The sequence below is a fragment of the Limulus polyphemus genome, unplaced genomic scaffold, assembly GCF_000517525.1.
Source record: "Limulus polyphemus unplaced genomic scaffold, Limulus_polyphemus-2.1.2 Scaffold506, whole genome shotgun sequence".
In the NCBI taxonomy this organism is placed as follows: Eukaryota; Metazoa; Arthropoda; class Merostomata; order Xiphosura; family Limulidae; genus Limulus; species Limulus polyphemus.
This window is the reverse complement of record NW_013666116.1, coordinates 363,573-384,176: the sequence shown is the minus strand read 5'-3', so window position 1 is coordinate 384,176 and position 20,604 is coordinate 363,573. Positions and strand designations below refer to the sequence as shown.

Here is a 20,604-nt window from a genome sequence, read left to right as displayed (position 1 = left end):
GAGATTGCCAACAATATGTTCGAATTCTTGAATAAAATAGCTTTTTTTTATATATATATGTTAGCACATTGTACTAAAAATGTCAGACACTTTGCATATTTCTAAGTTTTGCCTCCAGACTATAATGACCAAAGTAACGTCATTACTTTTTTCTATTAACGTGCTCAACATTGAATTTAATGGGCAAAAATTTTAACCTGCCAACATTACATTGCACCCGTTTCCTATTTTAGCTATTATATTTGTGTGTTTTGAATTTCGCGGAAAGCTACACTTGAGTTATCTGTGCTAACCGTCCCTAATTTAGCAGTGAAAGACTAAAAAGTTCAATATTCGAGTGGGGCATGCATTATTGAAATGGTTGATGAATTTCGAAAATACCAAAAGCTTGATAGTACACTGGATAATGCCATTGCAGGAGTATGATTAATCATACATTATCTTGCTAATATTGAAACCCTGTCTGTTTATTGAATGTCTGGATTCTAGACACTGTGATGGAGTTAAGGCCATTTTTATTATAATATTGGATCATACATTATGGGATTCCACTAGAGGATGGATGCCACAATTAACACTCTGGGAGCATTGAAATAAGCATTTGAAGTACACAGATCTAGCATAGGTAAATAGCAAGGTAAGCCATATTCAACTCAAATTCAGGAGTGTGGCGTAGACGTGCATAATTTATGGCACTTGTATGATAAATTAAAAGTACAGGAAGGTGTGCTGTTATGTTGTTATCAACTTCCTAGGAGTGGTTCTCAGTATGTATTACATATAGTGGTCCGTCAGAGCTCTGAGGCATGAGATTTTCTAGACTTTTATATAACACAGACTGGAAGGCACCATGGTGTTACATGTACTCATGTTAACATTCAAGATTGGTTCTTCTGGCTGCATTCAAGTTCAGACATCAAATTCTGGTGTGAATAATGTATGGTGTGTAACACTCAGAGTAAACATAAAGCCTTAACAGGGTAAATTCCAGCAAATAACTGTTGATTCTCCTCTCCAGATAATACCCCTGAATATTGCTGGTCTACTCCCATAGACAGAAAAAGGTCACCTATACATACTCGTGATCATCGACGATTTCACAGAGTGAGCCAAGGTTTATTCGCTAGTCGATACATATATATGCCAAATCTGTTGTAGTTATACTGGCAGAGTACTGGATAGTCTTTCTTAGAAACACCTGAAGAGATATATTTGGAGAGGGAACAAACTTCAACAGCCAACTGTTCTCATGGTTGTGTAGTATTGAGTGTGGCGAACTTCTCCTTATTCTCCCCCTAATGGGTTAGTGGAAAGAATAATAGAGACTGAGCACACGTTTGCCAAGTTTGTTAGCCTATATCAATCTGACTGAGATGAGCACATTCTCCATCATGATGGTGTATCATGCAACTCAACAAAGATCGACAGGCTGCTCGACAACAAATGTATTAATGTTTGATTGAAAAGTTTTGCTTCTTGTAGATGAGGTATATGACTCTCCACCTGAAGCAAACATCCCACAGTGTTTACATGAATATGGGGAGTGATTAAGGTTTGTGTTAGTTGATTCACGTGGGTTTGTACGTCAACAATTAGGAAAGACCGTCATACGTACGAAAAAAATGGTGAAGAAATGGATTTACCAAAGTGGAGATTGGGAGTGACTTTGGTATGTGCCAGAAACACAAAAGCCCCTTGACTCTGGCTGGACTGGGTCTCATCTTGTGTTCTGATAAGTTTGTCCTTTGACATAAGAGATACGATAATCAAATGGTCATACATGTCGATCAGTTGAGTCTATGCATGACTAATGAGCCCCTGATAAACTGATTTGACCAAACTTCAGAAGAAAGATAGTCAAGTTGGACGATGATGAAAGTACCCTGAGGATGAGGATGGAGTAATTGAGAGTACATATCTGGCTGTTCAGGATGAGTCAGGTTAGGCAATGCTCAATTTGGAGGTATTATTCAACTCCAACATTCCACAGAACCACTAACACTGACCTCCCAACCAATATGGCTAGGATTGAATTCGGAACGAGAGCTAGGACGATCATTTAGTTGAGCATCTGACGACTGAAAGGAAGTGGTGATCCTTGCTTTAATAACTATCAAATAATATTCACCATACAGTGTATGATTTCCACTTCATTACCACAAAGCTATGACGTCTGATGCTAGTATATATGATACCTAGTGCATCACCAGTTTGTACAGCTGAATGTGAAAGCTAAGGGTTTGAAAACACAGCCAAGGTAATGTAGCACACAATTTTAACTATCGCATGAAATTGTGGCTACATAACTTTCATGACTGAATCCTATAAGAAAAAGCAACATCTGGGATTGAATAAGCATCTGATCTTAGCTGGTTTTAGCATATTATCAATTAGAACTTCAGAAAAAATTTATTTACAGAAATGTATCATGGTTAATATATTAATTCTTTCTATATATTTCGCTCTGTTCTGTCTGGTTTTCTTTCTCTGGTGCACAGAAAATTCCCATTCACTAATTCGTAAGGAGCTGTGCTTTCTTACAGAAAAATAGCTTGTAATCATTCAGTTACTCAGTTTACATATATATATAAACCTTTTTAATGTATCTTACTTTGTTTTTATAAATTTGTCACCATGAATTAGATCTTTTGTAACGTTTTTATCTCCTTTATTTTAATATCACTATAGCAGAATTGCAAATTGTAAATTCTCAAACGAGATGCGTTATCTGCTATGTACCGTGCATACTAAGTCACTCGTCAACAAGTTTTAGAAACCATGGCAACGACAGTTTCGTGTTCGGCGTTTAGCATACTGTAAGTTGTGTGAAATAGAAGCTCGTATTTGGTCGCGATACTTAGGCATGATATTTATGTCATGGACATAAGTTATAGAACAGGGTAAAATCTGACACATCGTGTGCATTTTTTACAATGTCACAAACATGGTTAAGAATTTAACCTTTTAGTTGATAGTGATATGACACGTGATGATAATTGTACTTGTTAGTTGTAATTTGGCTTAATTTTACTGCCCATAGACGTTATGATTTTGCTTACAGACCTTGCCATGATTATTAATTAGAGGTCTCAAACAAGAGTCGAAACGGTGTTCTGTGTGAACAACTAGGTTTAACCAAACTTTTAGGCCCGACGTTAATTATAGCGTAAAATTGGTTTTAAACTATAGATGATCTTTTTTCCTCCTAAATTTAATGGCTTTAAGGGAACTTTTTTTTTCATTTTATGACTTTAACTATTTATATGATTTTTGTATCAAATTTTATATTTAATTTTAAAATTAAAGAAGGTTAAAAAAGTTATTTTTTGGTAGAATTTGACCACTAATGAGAAAATTCAAGCTAAATGCAAAGAGAAAATATTAGTGAGGCAATGCCACTAAGATAATCTGCCCCAAACATGTTTTTTTCTCTGTTTGGGCGTTTTTTCAAAGGTGCTACAATACTAAGTGGAGCATATGTATTAGGAATGTTTGGTTTTAGTCCATCGTGGATTTTAGTAATTGTTTTTCTATGGCTAGTTCATAAAAAAAAATTGCGTGATAAAGATATTCGTGTGTCCTTCAATCAAGATGCAGTAACTGATGAAAAAGGAGCAATTTTAGCAAGACTAGAAGATTTACCACCTTGGGTGAGACTTGCTGTAGAATAATATTAGCATTTTAAATTGTCAATACAAGAATTTCACTGAAGAAATACTTACAACGATTATAACTTATTTTGTGCATTAGGCTTTAAAGATGACTTTATGCTAAAAAAAATTACCTGTGATTGATATTTCAAACATAACCCTAAAATTAGAGTTAATCTATTTCATTTCCAAGAATTAACAAGAGGTCATTTAGTCTGTCTAGAATATTCCATTTTTTTCTGTCACTAGATCCAGATCAAACCGCATATAGAAACTCTTTTCCTTGTATCCAGGCCTAATCTCTAGAAATATATACTCGCACATTTAGTCTTTTATTAAACTTCTTCGGTATTGCAACTTCTACCACATCAGAAGGAGAACCGTTACATGGATTGACCATTATATTAGAAAATTAACTCTGTCTTAATTGGAGTTCTGTTTGAATTTTTCACATCTCAAACTTCTTTCTGTCCTCTGATCTTCCTGTTTGCAGAGTTTTTTTTTTTTTTACGAACATGTCATATACATTTATAAAATCCAAACCTTTAACAATCTTATTGTTGTAAATTAGATTTTTAATGTTTTAAACTAGGTGTTAGTTAGTGGGTGCATGATGTTAAGATTAAGTGAGTTCATAAAAGTAGTCCTATAATATCTAGAACGTTCAGGGTGAGAATATTTGTTTGTTTTTTAACTTCATGCTAAGCTACTGGAGAGCTATCTGTATTAGCCATTCCTAATTTTGAAGTGATTGACTATAGGGAAAGCAGCTAGTCAACACCACCCACTGCAAACACTTGGACTACTATTTTTTACCAGAACAGTTGAATTGACTATCATATTATGATGCCCCCAAGGCTGAAAGGGCGAGCGTGATCGAGGACGAGATTTGAACTCTTAACCCTCAGATTGCGAGTCAAGTGCCCTAACCACCACACCATACCAGGTCTTTGAATGATGATGTCAAGATTCTAGTATTAGTAACTTTGACTAATATCAAATGAGGGTGCATTGTTTATAATTACGAGTTAGTATTTATTGAGAAGTTGTTGAATGGTGATATAGATTAATTTGTTACTGTTACATGGACTGGATTTCATATTATTTTCACCAAATAATTCAAAATAACCTTAGCGATCGAACAGTGGTATAACATTATAGACCCCAATCCATGTTGCCTTATGCCCTTCTACTCTTCATAAAAAAATATGTCAAAATTTTCAACCTTTTCCTTTACAAAAACTATAAATGTGGGGTTATTTATGTGAGATTTTCTTTGAATTCTTTCTTAACAGCTCAACATTAAGGGTGGGGTTTACCTTTGGAGGACTGTGCAAATGCTCAGTTTGGGGCCCTACACTTAACTAAACAACCTTACTAAATATAACCTAATTAATCTGGTGTCAGATCTGTTTCTGTACAATGTGAAAAGGTAAGTTCATAATAGATAATATAAAACTAGTTGACAAAATAACTAGTTATAGATAATACAATAGTAAGTAACACCAAATAATTATAATGACACTTAAACACCACTGGACCCACTCAGGGCCCCATGCAATTGCACAGTTTTACTACCCTAGACTTGCCTCTGCACTTCATCCTTTCTAAAATAATCAAAAACTGAATACAATAATCCAAGTAAGGTCTAACTAAACTGTATGATATTCAGGCATATTATATGTTTTCTACCTGTTTTTATTAATATGGAAATCATCTAGTCTGTTTGTGCATTTTTGGCATAAACCCATGATCCAGAAAACCATTGAAATTGTTTCATTCTAGTTGTCTTTGGTTTTTTTCCTGTTCTCTAGCAGATAATACAAACTTTGCTCATGAGGATATTTCTGCAACTCTGTACATTGTGTAGAAACAATTAAGTGACAGCAATTACCTTTGCTGGCCAAGTAGATGATATGTACCCATGAGCCAGATGCCACAGGCAGTACTGATGATGCCACCATCTAGATATCACCTATGATCAGAGGAACAAAGCATCCACTTTGTGGACTGGTGGATGAATTGCCTGTACCTTGCCAAGTAACAAAGGTGGCAGGCTATCAGTACCAGCTGAAGGATTAGCAGATATCCAACCAACCAACAGTTTCATGTCTATAATTTGTCAAGCTGAAAAGTAGGGAGGGTTATTGGTACTTTCCAACAGTTTGGCAGGGCCAAGACAACCAGGAGCAAGCAGTGGGTGCTGTAACAAATACTTCAGAAAACTGTCAGAGCCTTAGTTGGGTTTGAATACTGGCTTGAAGGATTGCTGTGTACTGTGGCACCAAAGATTTTAGTGGTCAGCCTATCTCTCTCAGGGCAGGGTGGAATTTGGTATATAGCTGTGAGAGGAGTACAAGGACAAGAGATAAGTTCCTGGTTGATACAGGAGCAGCTAGAACACTGGTAAATTTCATAATTATCAAGCTCTCTAACTTGTGGATACTGACTTGATGTTCTGCTAAATAGCTATAGTAAAAATTAGAGGAGAGGTAGATCTCCAGGTCACTCAAAGAAATGTCACTCATAGAATGATAGTAGTTGTATCTAGCCTCAGATTTGGTCTTGACATCCTTATGATGGATGTACTGCAGAAATTATCTGTCAGTTTTCCTTGTACAACAGGTGAGTTGATGTTGCACTGGAAACTTATCTGATTTCAGCCTCATCAAGTCCAGGAACAATAGACTGTAAGAGTGTATGTAGTGAAGGGAATAACAATAACTCCATATATGCAAATGCTGTTCCATGGTTTGCTATGGGTGGATTCTAGTGTATCAGTACCACATAATGTGACTATATAAGCTATGCATGGAATGAACTGTTTACTGTTCAAAAAGCAGGCATCATTAGCTTGGACAGTCATTTGTCAGATAAGGAATGAAGTCCTTGAGTTGTTTTATAATCAGTGGCTGCCAGTTATCCAGCTCTAAGCCTGAATGGTTATAGGTATGGTAAGTGAAGTGGAGGTAACTGATGTTAGCAGTAATGTTAGGGTTGTTTCTGTTATGTATAAAGCAGATGCATAGAACTTATCTGAGCTAAAACAACTTATTGATTTTCAGGTTGAATGTGGCAATGTATTTATGAGACCAAGTGGTTTATTGAGTGAAACAATGGTGATTTATCATGACATAGATAAGAAAAACTATGTGCCAGCATCTTTGGAGCACAAGGGACGTTTTTAGCACTGAACTCTAGCAGATGTTTAAGATTAGAGTCATACAACCTTCAGAGAATGCTTTGATGTTTCCAGTAGTGATTGTCAGGAAAAGGAAAAATATGCTAAGGTTCTGTGTTAATTTTGGAGAGTTGAACATGATAACTTGCATTGAAGCCTTTTCTTTACCATGAACAAATGAGTATTAAAAGGTTCCTATTGGTTCAACACTTTAGATCTGACATCCAGATTCTGTCAAGTCAAGCAGTGAGAGCAGACCTATGACTGCTTTTAGCATGAGTGATGGTTTTTACACAATTTACAACATGCCATTCAACCTGTGTAAGGTGCCCACCATTTGAGAGGCTAAGGAAGCTTACACTGAAGGGGCTGCAATGGGAGAGATACCTGGTCTTTTTTTTTATGATGTATTGGTGTTTGTGGCTGAGAACCTGAAAACTTTATTCCAATAGATAAATAAAGCAGGCTTGAAACCTGAAACCAAGAAAGCATTTCCTTCTCTATTAATTTCAGTATGACTGAACTACTTTGTTAAAGGGAAAATATGAATACTGTGATATGAGAGAGATGTTAAATGAATCATACATGTGTTACACAAATTGTACATATGGTATATGGATCTACAGGTCTACAGATTGTGAATCAATAAACAAGGATGCCCCTTAAAATAAGGAACCTGTAGGTGGAGAATTGGTGAAAAAAAAAGGTACTCTGATCAAATAAAGCAGAATTCTTATTTAAAAACAAGTTACTGAAGTAACAAACCCCCTTTTTTAAATCATGTTTATATTTAATTGTGAATTGCCTTGTTTTGAGGAATTTCTGTAAATCTCTCTTGGTAGGCTTGTAGTTTTCTGAATATTTACTTAACTGCTAACTAACAATCTTTTGGATACTAAAGAATTTTTTTTCATCAGTGGTTTTCAAGATATATTCATTAAAGCTCCATCAACTCCCTACTGGGATAACTCTCATCAGGATCAGAAGCTTTGTTTGTTTTTAAAGATTCTCATTGAAAAAAAAAATCAACAAAAGTAGGATATATTTTCCTACTTGTAAACAAATTGGACAAGTTAGGAATCTCATGTTCACTTTTAACTGTAAAACTACTACAATAAAATTGAGGCAAATAATTTTCATCCACAATAAGACTCATCTAGGAATCTTTTAAAAGCTATATATTGAAATTAAATCTCATTTTACACTTCACAGAAGCATAAGGCTTCCTTCTGTTTAGTGGTATGCAGGCATATTATGTGTTTCCTACTACCTTATTTAATATAAAGTATTTGAAAATTTCCAGAAACACATTGTATTTAGTTTTAATATAAAATTTCAGTCACGATAGCCACTAAGTTCCTCTTGCTCTAGTTACCTACTGAATTTGGTTATTCAAATAGAGTGTCACATAACTTTCTTCTGGGAAAGATTCCTGTAAAGTGCAGCATTATTTGTAGAAATAGACAGTAATATTTTCACTGATAGGGCAGGTGAAGCCTTGAGGATACAAACTCCCTTAATTTGTAGTGAGAGTGACCATCAATCACAAGGGTAACACTTACATCCTGAAATGAGTGACATTATTGTTTTATATATATTTAATGCTATATTTTCTCAGTCTGGAATAGAAATGGGCTTGTATTGAAAGGTTTAGTGGAAATGAAGATACAGGAGTGAGAGAGATAGTTCTGGTTTATCTCACCATATATGAGGCACTCTGAGTAAAGCCCCAATATGGCCAGTTAACAGTGACATTTTTTTAGGGAATGGTGATAGATTAGATATGACTGGAGGCATATTTCTGGCTACATCTAGGTAATGTCAACCACAGAAAAATGGTTGCTATCTCTGATCTTGGTTCTGGTATTGATATTCTTATGGTGGGTATTCTGCTTAAAATTATCAATCAGTTTTGCCTGTGCAACAAGTAACTGTGTTTCCATAGGAAAGTAATTTAATGCTGACCATAACAAGTCCAAAAACAGTGGACTGCATGAGTGCATGCTGCAGAAGGAGTCCCAGTACCTCCATGTACACAAGTGGTTTTCTATGGTTCACTATGGATGAGGTCTAGTAGATTGGCACCATGTAACATGGTGATAGAGCCAATTCTTGACAAACACAGTTTTCTGTCCTAAAAGCAGGAAGCATTAGTCAGATGGCCAATTGGGCTGAATAAAAGTAAGTTGCCATCACACAGATACAGGGAACACACATACAATTAAACAGTTGTTTTGCAGGTTTTCATGGAGCAGTAGGAATGTAGACAGCATTGAAATATAGTGGATATTAAAGGTCATAATCATACAGCCTCTAGAGAATATGTGATTGTCTCCAGTAATGATTTTCAGGAGTATTGCTAGGTTTTGTGTGGACATATGATGAGTGAATTCAGTAACTTGTGTTGACATACTTTTTAACTGCAGTAGCCAAATGGATGTCTAGATGCATTGAAAAGTGCTTCATGGTTCAACACTTTAGACTTGGCATCCATATACTGGCAAGTCAAACTGGAGGATGAAAGCAGATCCAAAACTGCTTTCAGCACTAGAGATGGTTTATGTAAGCTTCACATTTTACTGTTCATCCTGTCTAATGCAACCATCACATTAGAGCTAATGGAGCTTAACAATGTCTTGGTATTTGCTGCATCTGTTACTGAGAATCTTTGCATGGTACTTCAGTAGATAAGAAAGGCAGGCTTGAAACTGAAACCAAAGAAGTATGTGACCATGTGCACACTGGTGGAATTTCTCTGTCATATTTTTGTGTAAAGATGGAGTTTACAATTTCCTTGGTTTTATGTTGTATTACCAACATTTTATGGCTAACTTCTCCAACATTCCCACACTGTTATGTTCTGTCACTAAAGCTAATACAAATTTTAGATGGACCAAGGAGTATGAGCAAGCATTCCCATCCCTTTAGCATGCTTTAGTTTATTCACTTGCAGTGTTAGCATATCCATGACAGGATTGTAAGTCCTTGTTAAATACTGAAGCTAATGATAGTGGAATCGGGGCAGTGTTATCACAGTTGCAGGATGGAGTTTAACATGTTATAGCATATGCTTTTGGCTCCTGAACACAGATACTGCATGAAGAATATAGAACTGCTCACAGATATAGTCTTCAACAAACACTACTGACAATACCTCTTTGGTAGAAAGTTCACCCATTTGGTTGGTCTGGTGAAATAGCTTATGAACTTTAAAAATTCAGAAATGGTGATAACACGTTTGATTCCAACATCCAAAGAGTATTACTTTGTTATACGACATTGTCGGGGCTCACAACATGGAAATGACAACAGATTGTCTCACTGTATGCTAAGGTCCTGTTCATTCACTGAATCTCCTAAGCAGCATCACCATAGTAATGGCAATCCAAGCAGTAGTGGTTAGATAACACATGTAAGACTTCAGGAACTCCAGAAAGAAAACCTGAAGGACTCAGAACTAGCATAGGTGTTCTTTGCCATGTCTCAAGGTTAAGTGCAGTTCAAATGTTGCAGGTCATTGGCATACACAGCTAAGCTTTTATGGGCATCTTGTTTACAAATCTTAAATTTGGCCCTGTAAATGGTTTATTGCTGTACTGGATTGAAGTGGCAGTGCAACTTTGCTAGAAGGGTTTGCTAACTGCAGAGGTAATCAGGTTCTAGGTATCCTATGGCTTCCATTACTACAGTATTCAAGCTAAACATAAAATGCTACATCATTTAGTTCTGGATTCAAGAATTCCCAGTTTCAACTTACAAAACTGTTTAAGGAGATGTACTTTTTAGCTGAACCTCTAAAAGACAGAAACCGTATTTGTTTTTCCTATCTAACATTTTGAATAAATATTGGGATGATATAAGAGGCTAAAAAAGAACAGTTGCAGATATTACTATTCAAAATATTGCAAACTGTAAAATTTTTTTTTAATCTCCAAACTTACAAAACTGAGTATCATGGGATCAACCAATTTATGGAGTATATACATGAAAGTTTGTATTTTGTTGTCTGTTGCCAAACTTTGTTATTGAAGATTACCAAACCTGCAATCTGGAATGTGAAATGAAGTAAATTTGGAATAAACAACATGGTCAGTTAAAACAGCATAATATTAAAGTAGTACTTGAGAGAGTAACTACTGATGTCTCTGGTTCACTAACAAACTGACTTAAGTGATAGAAATAAAACATCATTGTAGTAATTGGCTATATAATTAAGTGATCAAAGGTGTATTGTGTATCAAAAATAAGAAGTTGAAACACTGACACAGAAATTGCTCAGTGAATTTTTCTCAAGACATGAAGAGCCCATAAATCTTTCTTTTGGTCAAAAGAGAAGCTTTAAGTCACTCTTGTTTGTTGTATAAATTAATAGAAATAAAATACAGACAATAGTATTTCATTCTTCTTCAGATGGAATAATAAAATGATGTAGCAACACAGTGTTAGACCAGTTAACCAGTTGTGCAATTAAGAGACTGGAGATCAAGGTTTATCATTTCTACAGACTTCATGTATAAACTATAAACTTATTAGCTATAAAATTGAAACCAATGAACTTATTTGTTGCACTGTTTTTTACATTTTTATTTGTTAGAAAACTGAAATTACAGTTCAAATCTCCTCTGTTATCATTATGAAGAGAATTTTGTGGTAAACAAACCTATAATGAATACATTATTATTTCAAAAAGGCTACTGATACCACCCAAAGTATATTTACAAAAAACTAAAATTAATCTGTCTCAAGTGAGTAGATAGTATACTGTCTTTGGTTAAGATCAACAATATGTTGTACAGTATCACAAAGAGTAGAATGCTATTTCAGAAGTTATTTATTAATACTCACTGTGGAGATACCATGGTGAAAAAACATTATTAGTCATTTTGCACAGTTTAAAATGACCAGATAAATATCATAACATTCTGCAAATGAAAAAAACAATTAATTCCTAGTTTGACCCTTAATATTGAGCTAATTACAGATCCTCAGAAGCTTCAGCATGGGTGAAAACATTAACCAAACTTGAGCAAAAATAATATTGTGGAAACAGTTAAGAATAATTTGTGAATCAAAGAAAGACAAAGTTGTGTAACAGCTTTGGACTGTTTCATACAGTTTTATTTGGTACAAACCATTAGGTTGATCCAGGATTTTTAATAAATATTCTCAAGTTGAATAATAAACTATTGTGATCAAAAACCTTTCTTGATAAATGTATTAGTTTCATATTCAGCCAGAGGTCATAATAGAGAGTATAATTTATAAAGATTGTTTAATACTGAAGAAGAGTTCCCCGAGATTATGTCATTTCATTACTTATTGTTCAGATTCTGATAGTGAGATAATCAAGAAAAGCATAGTTTGGTATGTTTACGTCATTAGATTAGATCTGTATTAGTGTAGAAATGTTAATGTTTCATATTTTTTACATGTAAGAAAAATTTTAATTTAGCAAATTGTTGTGTAGAATTCAGAAACAGAATATTGACATTTTTTATTTTTCAACAAATTATTAAGTTGGTAAGTCATGTGATTTAAAATCACACTAAAAGTTTCATAAATGTAAAAAAGAAAGTTTTTGGTAAAGGAAGTAGTAAGGGTTGAAACACCATATAAGCATGCATAAATTTAACTTGTATTAAAACATACCACTTTTAATTTGAAAGACTAAAGCTAGTTATATGTATGTATAAACATTTTATCAGTTTTTCATTAAAGTTAGCTTTGTTGGCAGCACTTAGCTATATCAAATGGTGTTTTGAAGATCAGTTAAATAGGGAAGTTGAAAGTAAATAGATAGCTATTTTTAAAACCTTTGTTGACCTAACAAAAATAAAACAACTTTTTGCACAATGAAAACACCTTTCTTTACATACAAAATATATGGAGATAAAAAAATTAAAAACAAAAACACCAACAACAAAAACTGCAATTTATGTTAGATTAACAATAAAAGTATTTATTTTTCATGATAATTTGTACACAAGTTGGACACTACATGTTTTTGTTTTGTATAATCTAACTTATTGAATTAATAATTGTCAATAATAATAAAAAACTGTATGGCTAAACAACAATATTTTACATTAATGTTTAGTTTTCTTTCACAGGTTTTCTTTCCAGACATGGAGCAAGTGGAATGGTTAAATACAGTAAGTAAAAGTTAAGCCATTATTGATTTGTTATAATGTTGTTATACAAAAATTTATAAGTGTATAAAATCTCAAAGCCAATAATGAATTTATAAAACACAAAAATTTTTTTTTGAATTGTGGCTCTGTGTTAATTAGAATAGAATTTATGTCATTTTTAATTGTTGGGTGAATTCTATTTTAGTCCTAGTAAAAAAAATATAGTTAAATCTGTGACCAGTGGAACTTTAAAAGCACATAACATGGCACACAGTTTTCCTTATATCTTCATAATTTATTTGATTGTTTTCCGTTAAACAAACTGCAAATTTAACCTTGAAAGACCAGTTTTCATAATATGTTATTAATTAATCGTTTTAAATTTTAAGAATTTCAGACATATAGTGGTCACCATGCTGAAATGGCAATAGATACATAATTGCATGCAGCTTATTACAGCAACCTTGTAGGCATTTGAAGCTTGGCATTGTGATTAGATTTGGATAAAATTACAACCTATAATTTTGTACACTAATATAACACTATCTTATCAGTATTTGAAAATGAACAAAAATATATTTGGGTGAACAACTCATAAACTCAAATTGGTCATGCCTGTTTTTCTGTACTTATGGGTCTGCCATGTTCTCCTCATTAACATTAACTAGCAAAAGAGTGAATAATATGCAGAGCCAACTCAAGGACTATATACATGAATGTTCACAATATGTTGACAGATACCAATTACATGTCCGTACTGGATAGTTTTACCCCAATAAGGCTTACCTTCTATTTTAACAATTGTTGTCTCAATGATATTTTTGAATGAAAAACAGAAAATGATTATAATGTTATTACTCTACTGTGAAATGTATAATAAGTTATTTCATTTTGATATTATGTACTTTTGCTTCCATTTTGTCTAACTCTGTGAGCAACTGAACAGAAAAGAACAAAATGAAATCATCTTGGGAAATTGTCTTAAAAAAATTGTTTTACTGAAGTAATTTTTAAATCTTCTCAAAGACCATTGCATAATTTGTTTTTTATTCTTGAACTAATTTATTTTCCATGTGTTTGAGTCATGTGAGTTACAGTGCATACCAGGCCACATTATTTTCATTCAGGAAAAACAGTTTGAGTCAGTAAATAAGTCACTTTTTATTTTTACTTTTATGGTAATGTTCAGGCAGTTTAATTTAGTCAGAATCAATATGTTTTAATCTATCATAAAATTTCAAACATATATTTTTTACAAATAGAAAAAGTATCATTCCAGCTTCTGCTGAAGTACACAAAGGATACCACGTTTTCCACTTACCATTATTCATTATTGTAAGTAGAAGCTAATGCATGTAGTATATCAGGCTTTAAAGTAACACTCAGTAATTGGATACATGTCAATCAAAATTTCAGAGCTCAGATAAATTTTAGCATTTAGATTTTTGATCAGTACTCTATTATATACAAATATTAGTCTACAACTTGTTGATGAACCAATTGAAAATAACTGGATAACTAGATGTGATTTGTTCCTAATGTTGAAAAAAGTGTCACATTTAAATATAAATTATAAAATGTATCATCAAGCAATAGCACACAGCAAGTAAAATGAAAAACTCTTAACTCAATAATAAGTTTAGAATTTCTCATTTTACTTGCTGTGTGCTATTGCTTGATGTTATATGTCATAAATTGTATTTAAAAGTGACACTTTGTTCAACATTCAGAACAAGTTGCATCTTGTGTTGGAACAAATTCCTTTGTACCTTATATAAAAAGTAATGCTGAGACTGCTGTAACGACAACATACATGTACTCAATGTGCTATATACTGATAACTTTTGCTGGGTCATGCTATACAATCATAATTAGTGATGTTGACATAAATGTTGATGTTTGAATTACTGAGAAATAGGCAAATGGGAGGATTTGTATTTATATGCATTTGTCAAATGTGATATGATTTATTCATAACTTTATCTGCTTAACACATTTCATGGAAAATGATAAACTGTAGAAAAAAAAGAGAACAAAATGATTAAAGATGTGCTGTTATTTTGAAATGTGTGCATTCTTACTTGTGTAGTTCTCCCAGATGGTTCTATGTTTAAATTTTTGTGCTTATTTCTGAACTATAGAAAAAGTAAATAACAGTTAAATTCTGCCCATAAATACAGGCTTTTTCAAAGGTCATTATAGCTTATGCAATAAAATAGATATGGAGTTTCTCCTGTAGGAGAAACTGGATTATTTGATCACTAGATGGAGTAAATTTTCGACAAATAAGAGACACTACACTGTTTTTCTAGTACTAAAGATATTATTAGTTTTCTCATGACTGAGTCATCTCAGAAACAAAATGAATCAGGATTATGGCATGTACAACTGACAATAGAGTAACAGACATATTACAACAGTGATAAGTATGTGGTATCGTACAATAAATCATGTTTTCAAGATTGACATAGATTCACAGATGTGTGATGATAAATGGTTTATTTAAAGAGTTAACAAAAGATACAAATAGACAAAATTAGAAGAAAGAAAATTTTTACCAAAAAAACGTTTTATATTGTTACGACAGCGGAAGTCACGTGACGCTGGTAACACGTAATGAGTTCAAGAAAGATCGGGGAACGTCACGAATAATCCAGTATTTGCTAGGCACCCTCTATTCTTGTATATAAGTGCACCAAGCAATTAATCGAAACTGAATTGCAGACGGGCAAAGATAGAGACAGACAATTGAGTCAAGCGCGGTAGTAAGTAAAGTGCGCAAATCGTTTGTTGTAAATTATAGTGTGTGTTTAAGTTAAGGTGACTGTGAAAATTAAGTGTATTGCAAAGTTGAATTGAGAAAGAATAAACTAGTTTTATTTGAGAAAGAACTTGTATCGTTGAAGTTCTTCGGAAAGAATTTTTACGAGAAATTAATAAACAACCAGAGACATAACAATATTTATAGGGACAGATATAAATTGACTTTGCATTGTGGTGGTTCTGAGAAGACGTTTAACTGAAACTTGTTGAGCTGGACCTTGATTTTAACTTTAAATGTATAAATTTTTAAAAACTAAGAAATGTCTCATAAAAAAACTGACTTGGAAATGTTGTTTTAAGAAAAGTGAGAGCATGGTAAAGTTTTGCTCCAGAAGACACATGATTCGCAAGATTCCTCACTGCTATTGAATCCAAAAACCAGATCTTTCACAGTGTTAGATCTGATTTCAGATATTTTCTCTTGTCACCTGTACATCTCTTAGCCTGTGGCTGGAAGTAAACAGTATAATAATAATATAAGGATGATAGTAAAAAATGAATGATATATTTGTAGATTCATTATCAAAATTGAATTATATTCATTATGTATATCTTAACCTAACCTAATCCGTGTTAGTTGGATTCACATTCAAAATTTACATCTGATTACATAAAACTATATTTAATAACTTTGGCAATCTGTTCACTATCAGTTTACACAACTCATATTCATAAACCCATATTGCTGATAAATGTGTAACTGGAATAGATATCAGCAACATTGCTAACTATATGAAATACATGTTATATGAATATTTTCTGCTGTGATTAGGTTTAAATTAATTTTATTTTCTGAATGTATAATTTCATAAGGGACCTTAAAAGTTGTTATTATGCTGTACAATATTCATCTTTGTGTTACACTTGAATCCACATCAACATGTTTAAGAAAGGCTTTATTAAGATACAACTTAGATCTTTTAAATTTAGCTTTTCTTGTACATAAGGATGGAGTGTACATTTATGTTAATGTTCAGCAGTGCTTATCTTCACTTTTGCATACTAGCACCATTGGAATATGTTATTGGCCAAAAAGGAATCATCTATTTATTACAATTTATGTAATATCAAAAATGCAATGTAATTTAATGTTTCATTTCTTCCATGACTGTAAATAATTTTTATACTCTGGCAATCATTAAAATGGCTACGGACAGGGAAATAATATGCAGGAAAATGTATGAAAGACAAGAGGAGAAGAGGGTATGTCAACATAAAGGTTAAAGCAACCTGCTTAGACAGTTATTATTCCAACAACAGATGAGTCATTCATCATAAAAATTACGAAATCCAAGATAGCCATCACCCAACAGTAGCTAGTTAAAATATATAATGATAAAGTTTCTGAAAATTAAAAATTAAATACATTTTAAGTGAGGATTTAATACATAAGGTAGTCAACAGAAGACAGACATAAACTAAGTCATCACAGCTTTCTCAGTAAGTCAGGCAGTCTGAGAGTAGTAATATTGTGGTGTTTATGTGATATTCCAAGTATTACACAAGGACACAGTTTACTTGATCTTTGTGATAGCAAGAGATCTGTTGATCGTGTATGTGAAGGATAAGTGTAGTGATTTGTTACAAGCAGAAGAAAAAGATACAAGACTGTGTGTGAAGATGGATAAAAGCAAACACTGTATTAATTGAAAACAAATAAGAAACAGAGGAATGGCTGATCACTGTAATGGAAAATTGCTGCTGTGTGGTTAAAGTTAAATAGTAAAGTTAGTAAGAGAAATTTTGTTTATAAAACAAAATTTAAATATATATGAAAAAGAAAGTAAAACTGAGTGGTATAGCTGTGAAAAGAATAAGTTCACACAATCAGCAGACTAAAAAAACAAATGAAAAAGAAAAAAAGAAACAATAAGGAAAATGCTTCACCAGTATGTCTTGACTCTTTCAGTGCAGAAGCAAATCTGATTAGAAATGCCCAAACTATTGTAACACTTCATATTAGCTCTCTAGCTGATCAATCACAAAATTGGGTTACTTGTATCTGGAGGCATATGTGCTCCTTATTATATATGTAAAGCAATTCCATATGCACAAGGTATACAACTATAAATGTCCCTCAGAACAGTTGATAACCTCCATGAATGAATTCTGCTACAATAAGTAACACCCTGGGTTGATTGACTTTGACCATATTTAGTTTGTTTCATATTAGAACTTTCAAAAGAAAGAAATTGCATGTGACTTTAATTCAAATTGTTAATATTGTCTGAAAATGAACAAGAATCAAAATGTTGTCATGTATGAAAACCAAATGTGTAAAAATAATATTCTGATGTATTTTATTTAAAACTTATTTTAGTATATATACACATGAAGTTAATAAAGCTTGTACAAAATATTTATAATAAACTTGATTAGGTAAATAATACTTCTATCTTGCACATACTTTTTTTTGGGTGATAATGGTCAGCCAAATCATATTCTAAATTGTTTTTGTTTGGAAATAAATTATAATTTCTTGTAGCTATTATGTATTAGCTGGCTACATGGATACTGTATGATATATATAATAACTATTTTTTATTTCTAATTTTGATTATCTAAATTTGTGGCCATTTCTACAGCTGCTTATTTGGCTCAGTATTTCCACAGAGTAGCAGAATCTGTGAAAGAGTTTACACTTTTTTTCTGTGGATGAAAGTAATGGTGGTTGTAAGTTCTATTACGAGGTAATACGGAAATTAAAAAAAAATTAAATACATTACTCATCAGTATTGTGAATTGTAGCCTGCATATATTAGGAGGCATTCAAAAATTATGAAACTGTTGAATTGAAAAACTTTGATCTTCATCATATATTACTTGTCAGAGGGCACTCCAGCATAAAAGTAAGGTTGTGTAATGGCTATGGTAATCACCAACATCTAAAAACATTCCAGGTAGAGTAGATTATGCAAATATAGCAACTTATTAATAAGTATTTAAGAACTATTCTAGAGAAGAAACGTTACAGTGCAATGATCCACTGACAGCCAAGTTTTTTTTACCCTTATGTATGCATCTTTCTGTAAGCAAACCATTCAAGGGGTATATATATATATACAGTAAGTGAAAATAAATTAAGGGATAGAATTTATTGATTAATTTTGTGCATTAGAGAGGAAAGTTTCTCAAAGTTGGTTGAAAAAGCTCCATTGAAGTCAGCAATCAGTAAAGATGGTTGTATGAAGGAAGTGCCCCAAACCATGCCTCTTGCAGAGAGAAAAGGGGGAGATACTTGTGTAATAACCCCTTAAGGTAATACACTTAATTAATCCATTTTGTTTTTTAGAAGCTCATCCTGTTTTATAAGTGTATTTCCCATAAGTGTTAAGCTCTGTAATCAAGGATACTGAAGTTGACAATATGCAGAAAGAATCTCATTTGTGTTCATATCAGATCTGTTGACAGCATCATTTAAGAGGGTTTCAGTCAGTGGACACAATTTGATAAACACAGTTTAGAAGTTAGAAAAACAAGAGTGTAACAGAAAGTAAAGAACTTTACATAAGTGGTGAAAGAGATGAAAAGTGCTTTAAAACAATGGTTGATTATCAAAAGAAAATGTAAGATACAGAAGAAATATCAGTATTTATAATTAAATTTAACAAACTGAGGAGTTATAAAATTTTCTAAAGAACTATGATGAGTGATACAGTTAAAAAGAAAGTTTTAAGATGAAAAAATGTGATTTACTATATAATACCGATGAAGAACGATTATTTGGCAGTACTTATCATATTTTAATGCTACTTTTCTGTTAAACATGTTTAGAGTGTTGTCTTGTAAATACTGCAACACACACTGAAAATATATAAACAATATGGATGAGAATTTATTATATAAAAAATAAATCAAGTCAATAGCATAGCTTACCACAGGAAGTTTCTATATAACTTTTATAAAACATGGCTAAAATTTAAGTGAAACATTAGATTTTCTAGAATACCAAAAAGTCACAAAATTTTCTATTTTTGATTTAAACAACAACATTAATATATATTATGAGATTCATTTGTGGATATCAAGTTCAACAGTTCTTATGTTTGTATGTTTTGCATATAACCATATTGACACAATAAAATACTTTGAAATACTTTCAATTTATAAATATTAAAAATTGTTTGGGCTGTGAAATTAATTAATTTGTAATGGTCGTCAGATTATGTTATGCATCTCAACATGAATGAGCATGTGTTAGATGCAGCATATATTGAAAAAGAAATAAATTACCGGATAAAATCGGGATTATATACCTTTAATTAACATGAATCTATATAGACAGTAACATAAACTGAATGTTACAATATGCTACCCGAAGTTTTTCATTCTTGGTAAACTAATAGAAGGTACATCCCCATAACTTGATATAAAAATGGACCTTTTATTTTTCTAGCAGTTAATAGTTGTGTTTTATGGTGGTGAAAAGTGTACCTTATCCATATTTCACATTTCCTCACATTCTCTTTATGTCTCAAAGTGTATTCAAGTATCATAGATATTAATTTGGTCATCTGTCGTGTAGATTCATTACAATTCCCAGCTAACAATGAATGTGGTAGACACATAACAATTGTTATTGTAACTAATTGCTTATATAAGTAATGTTCTGACCACTACTGTGTTTGTTGTGTTCAACCAGTATGATGAGCTCTGTGCTGAGTAAAATGCATCATCTTCAATGGATATGACAGACTTAGTGTGGTTGAAATAATACTATACATTATTCTTTCTTTTTTTTTGGAAAACCCTGAGGGACTGAATAAAGAGTCTAGTGTTAAAAATAAAATAGGCTTAATGCTAATGTCTTTTGACAAAT

General features: G+C 32.6%; 1 protein-coding gene across 10 annotated transcripts in view; it reads left to right on the top strand.

The window, feature by feature from the left end:
* The first annotated feature begins 2,745 nt into the window (after positions 1-2,745).
* The window catches only part of LOC106458730 (extended synaptotagmin-2-like), a 70,563-nt gene continuing 52,704 nt past the window's right edge, over positions 2,746-20,604 (top strand). For 6 of the 10 annotated variants that reach the window (XM_022385030.1, XM_022385037.1, XM_022385031.1 and 3 more), the window contains exons 1-2: positions 2,830-3,650; positions 12,942-12,983. In XM_022385030.1, coding sequence (XP_022240738.1) covers positions 3,420-3,650; positions 12,942-12,983 — 273 coding nt within the window. In that variant the 5' untranslated portion in view covers positions 2,830-3,419. The other 4 variants (XM_022385032.1, XM_022385035.1, XM_022385029.1 and 1 more) reach the window with 4 other exon arrangements.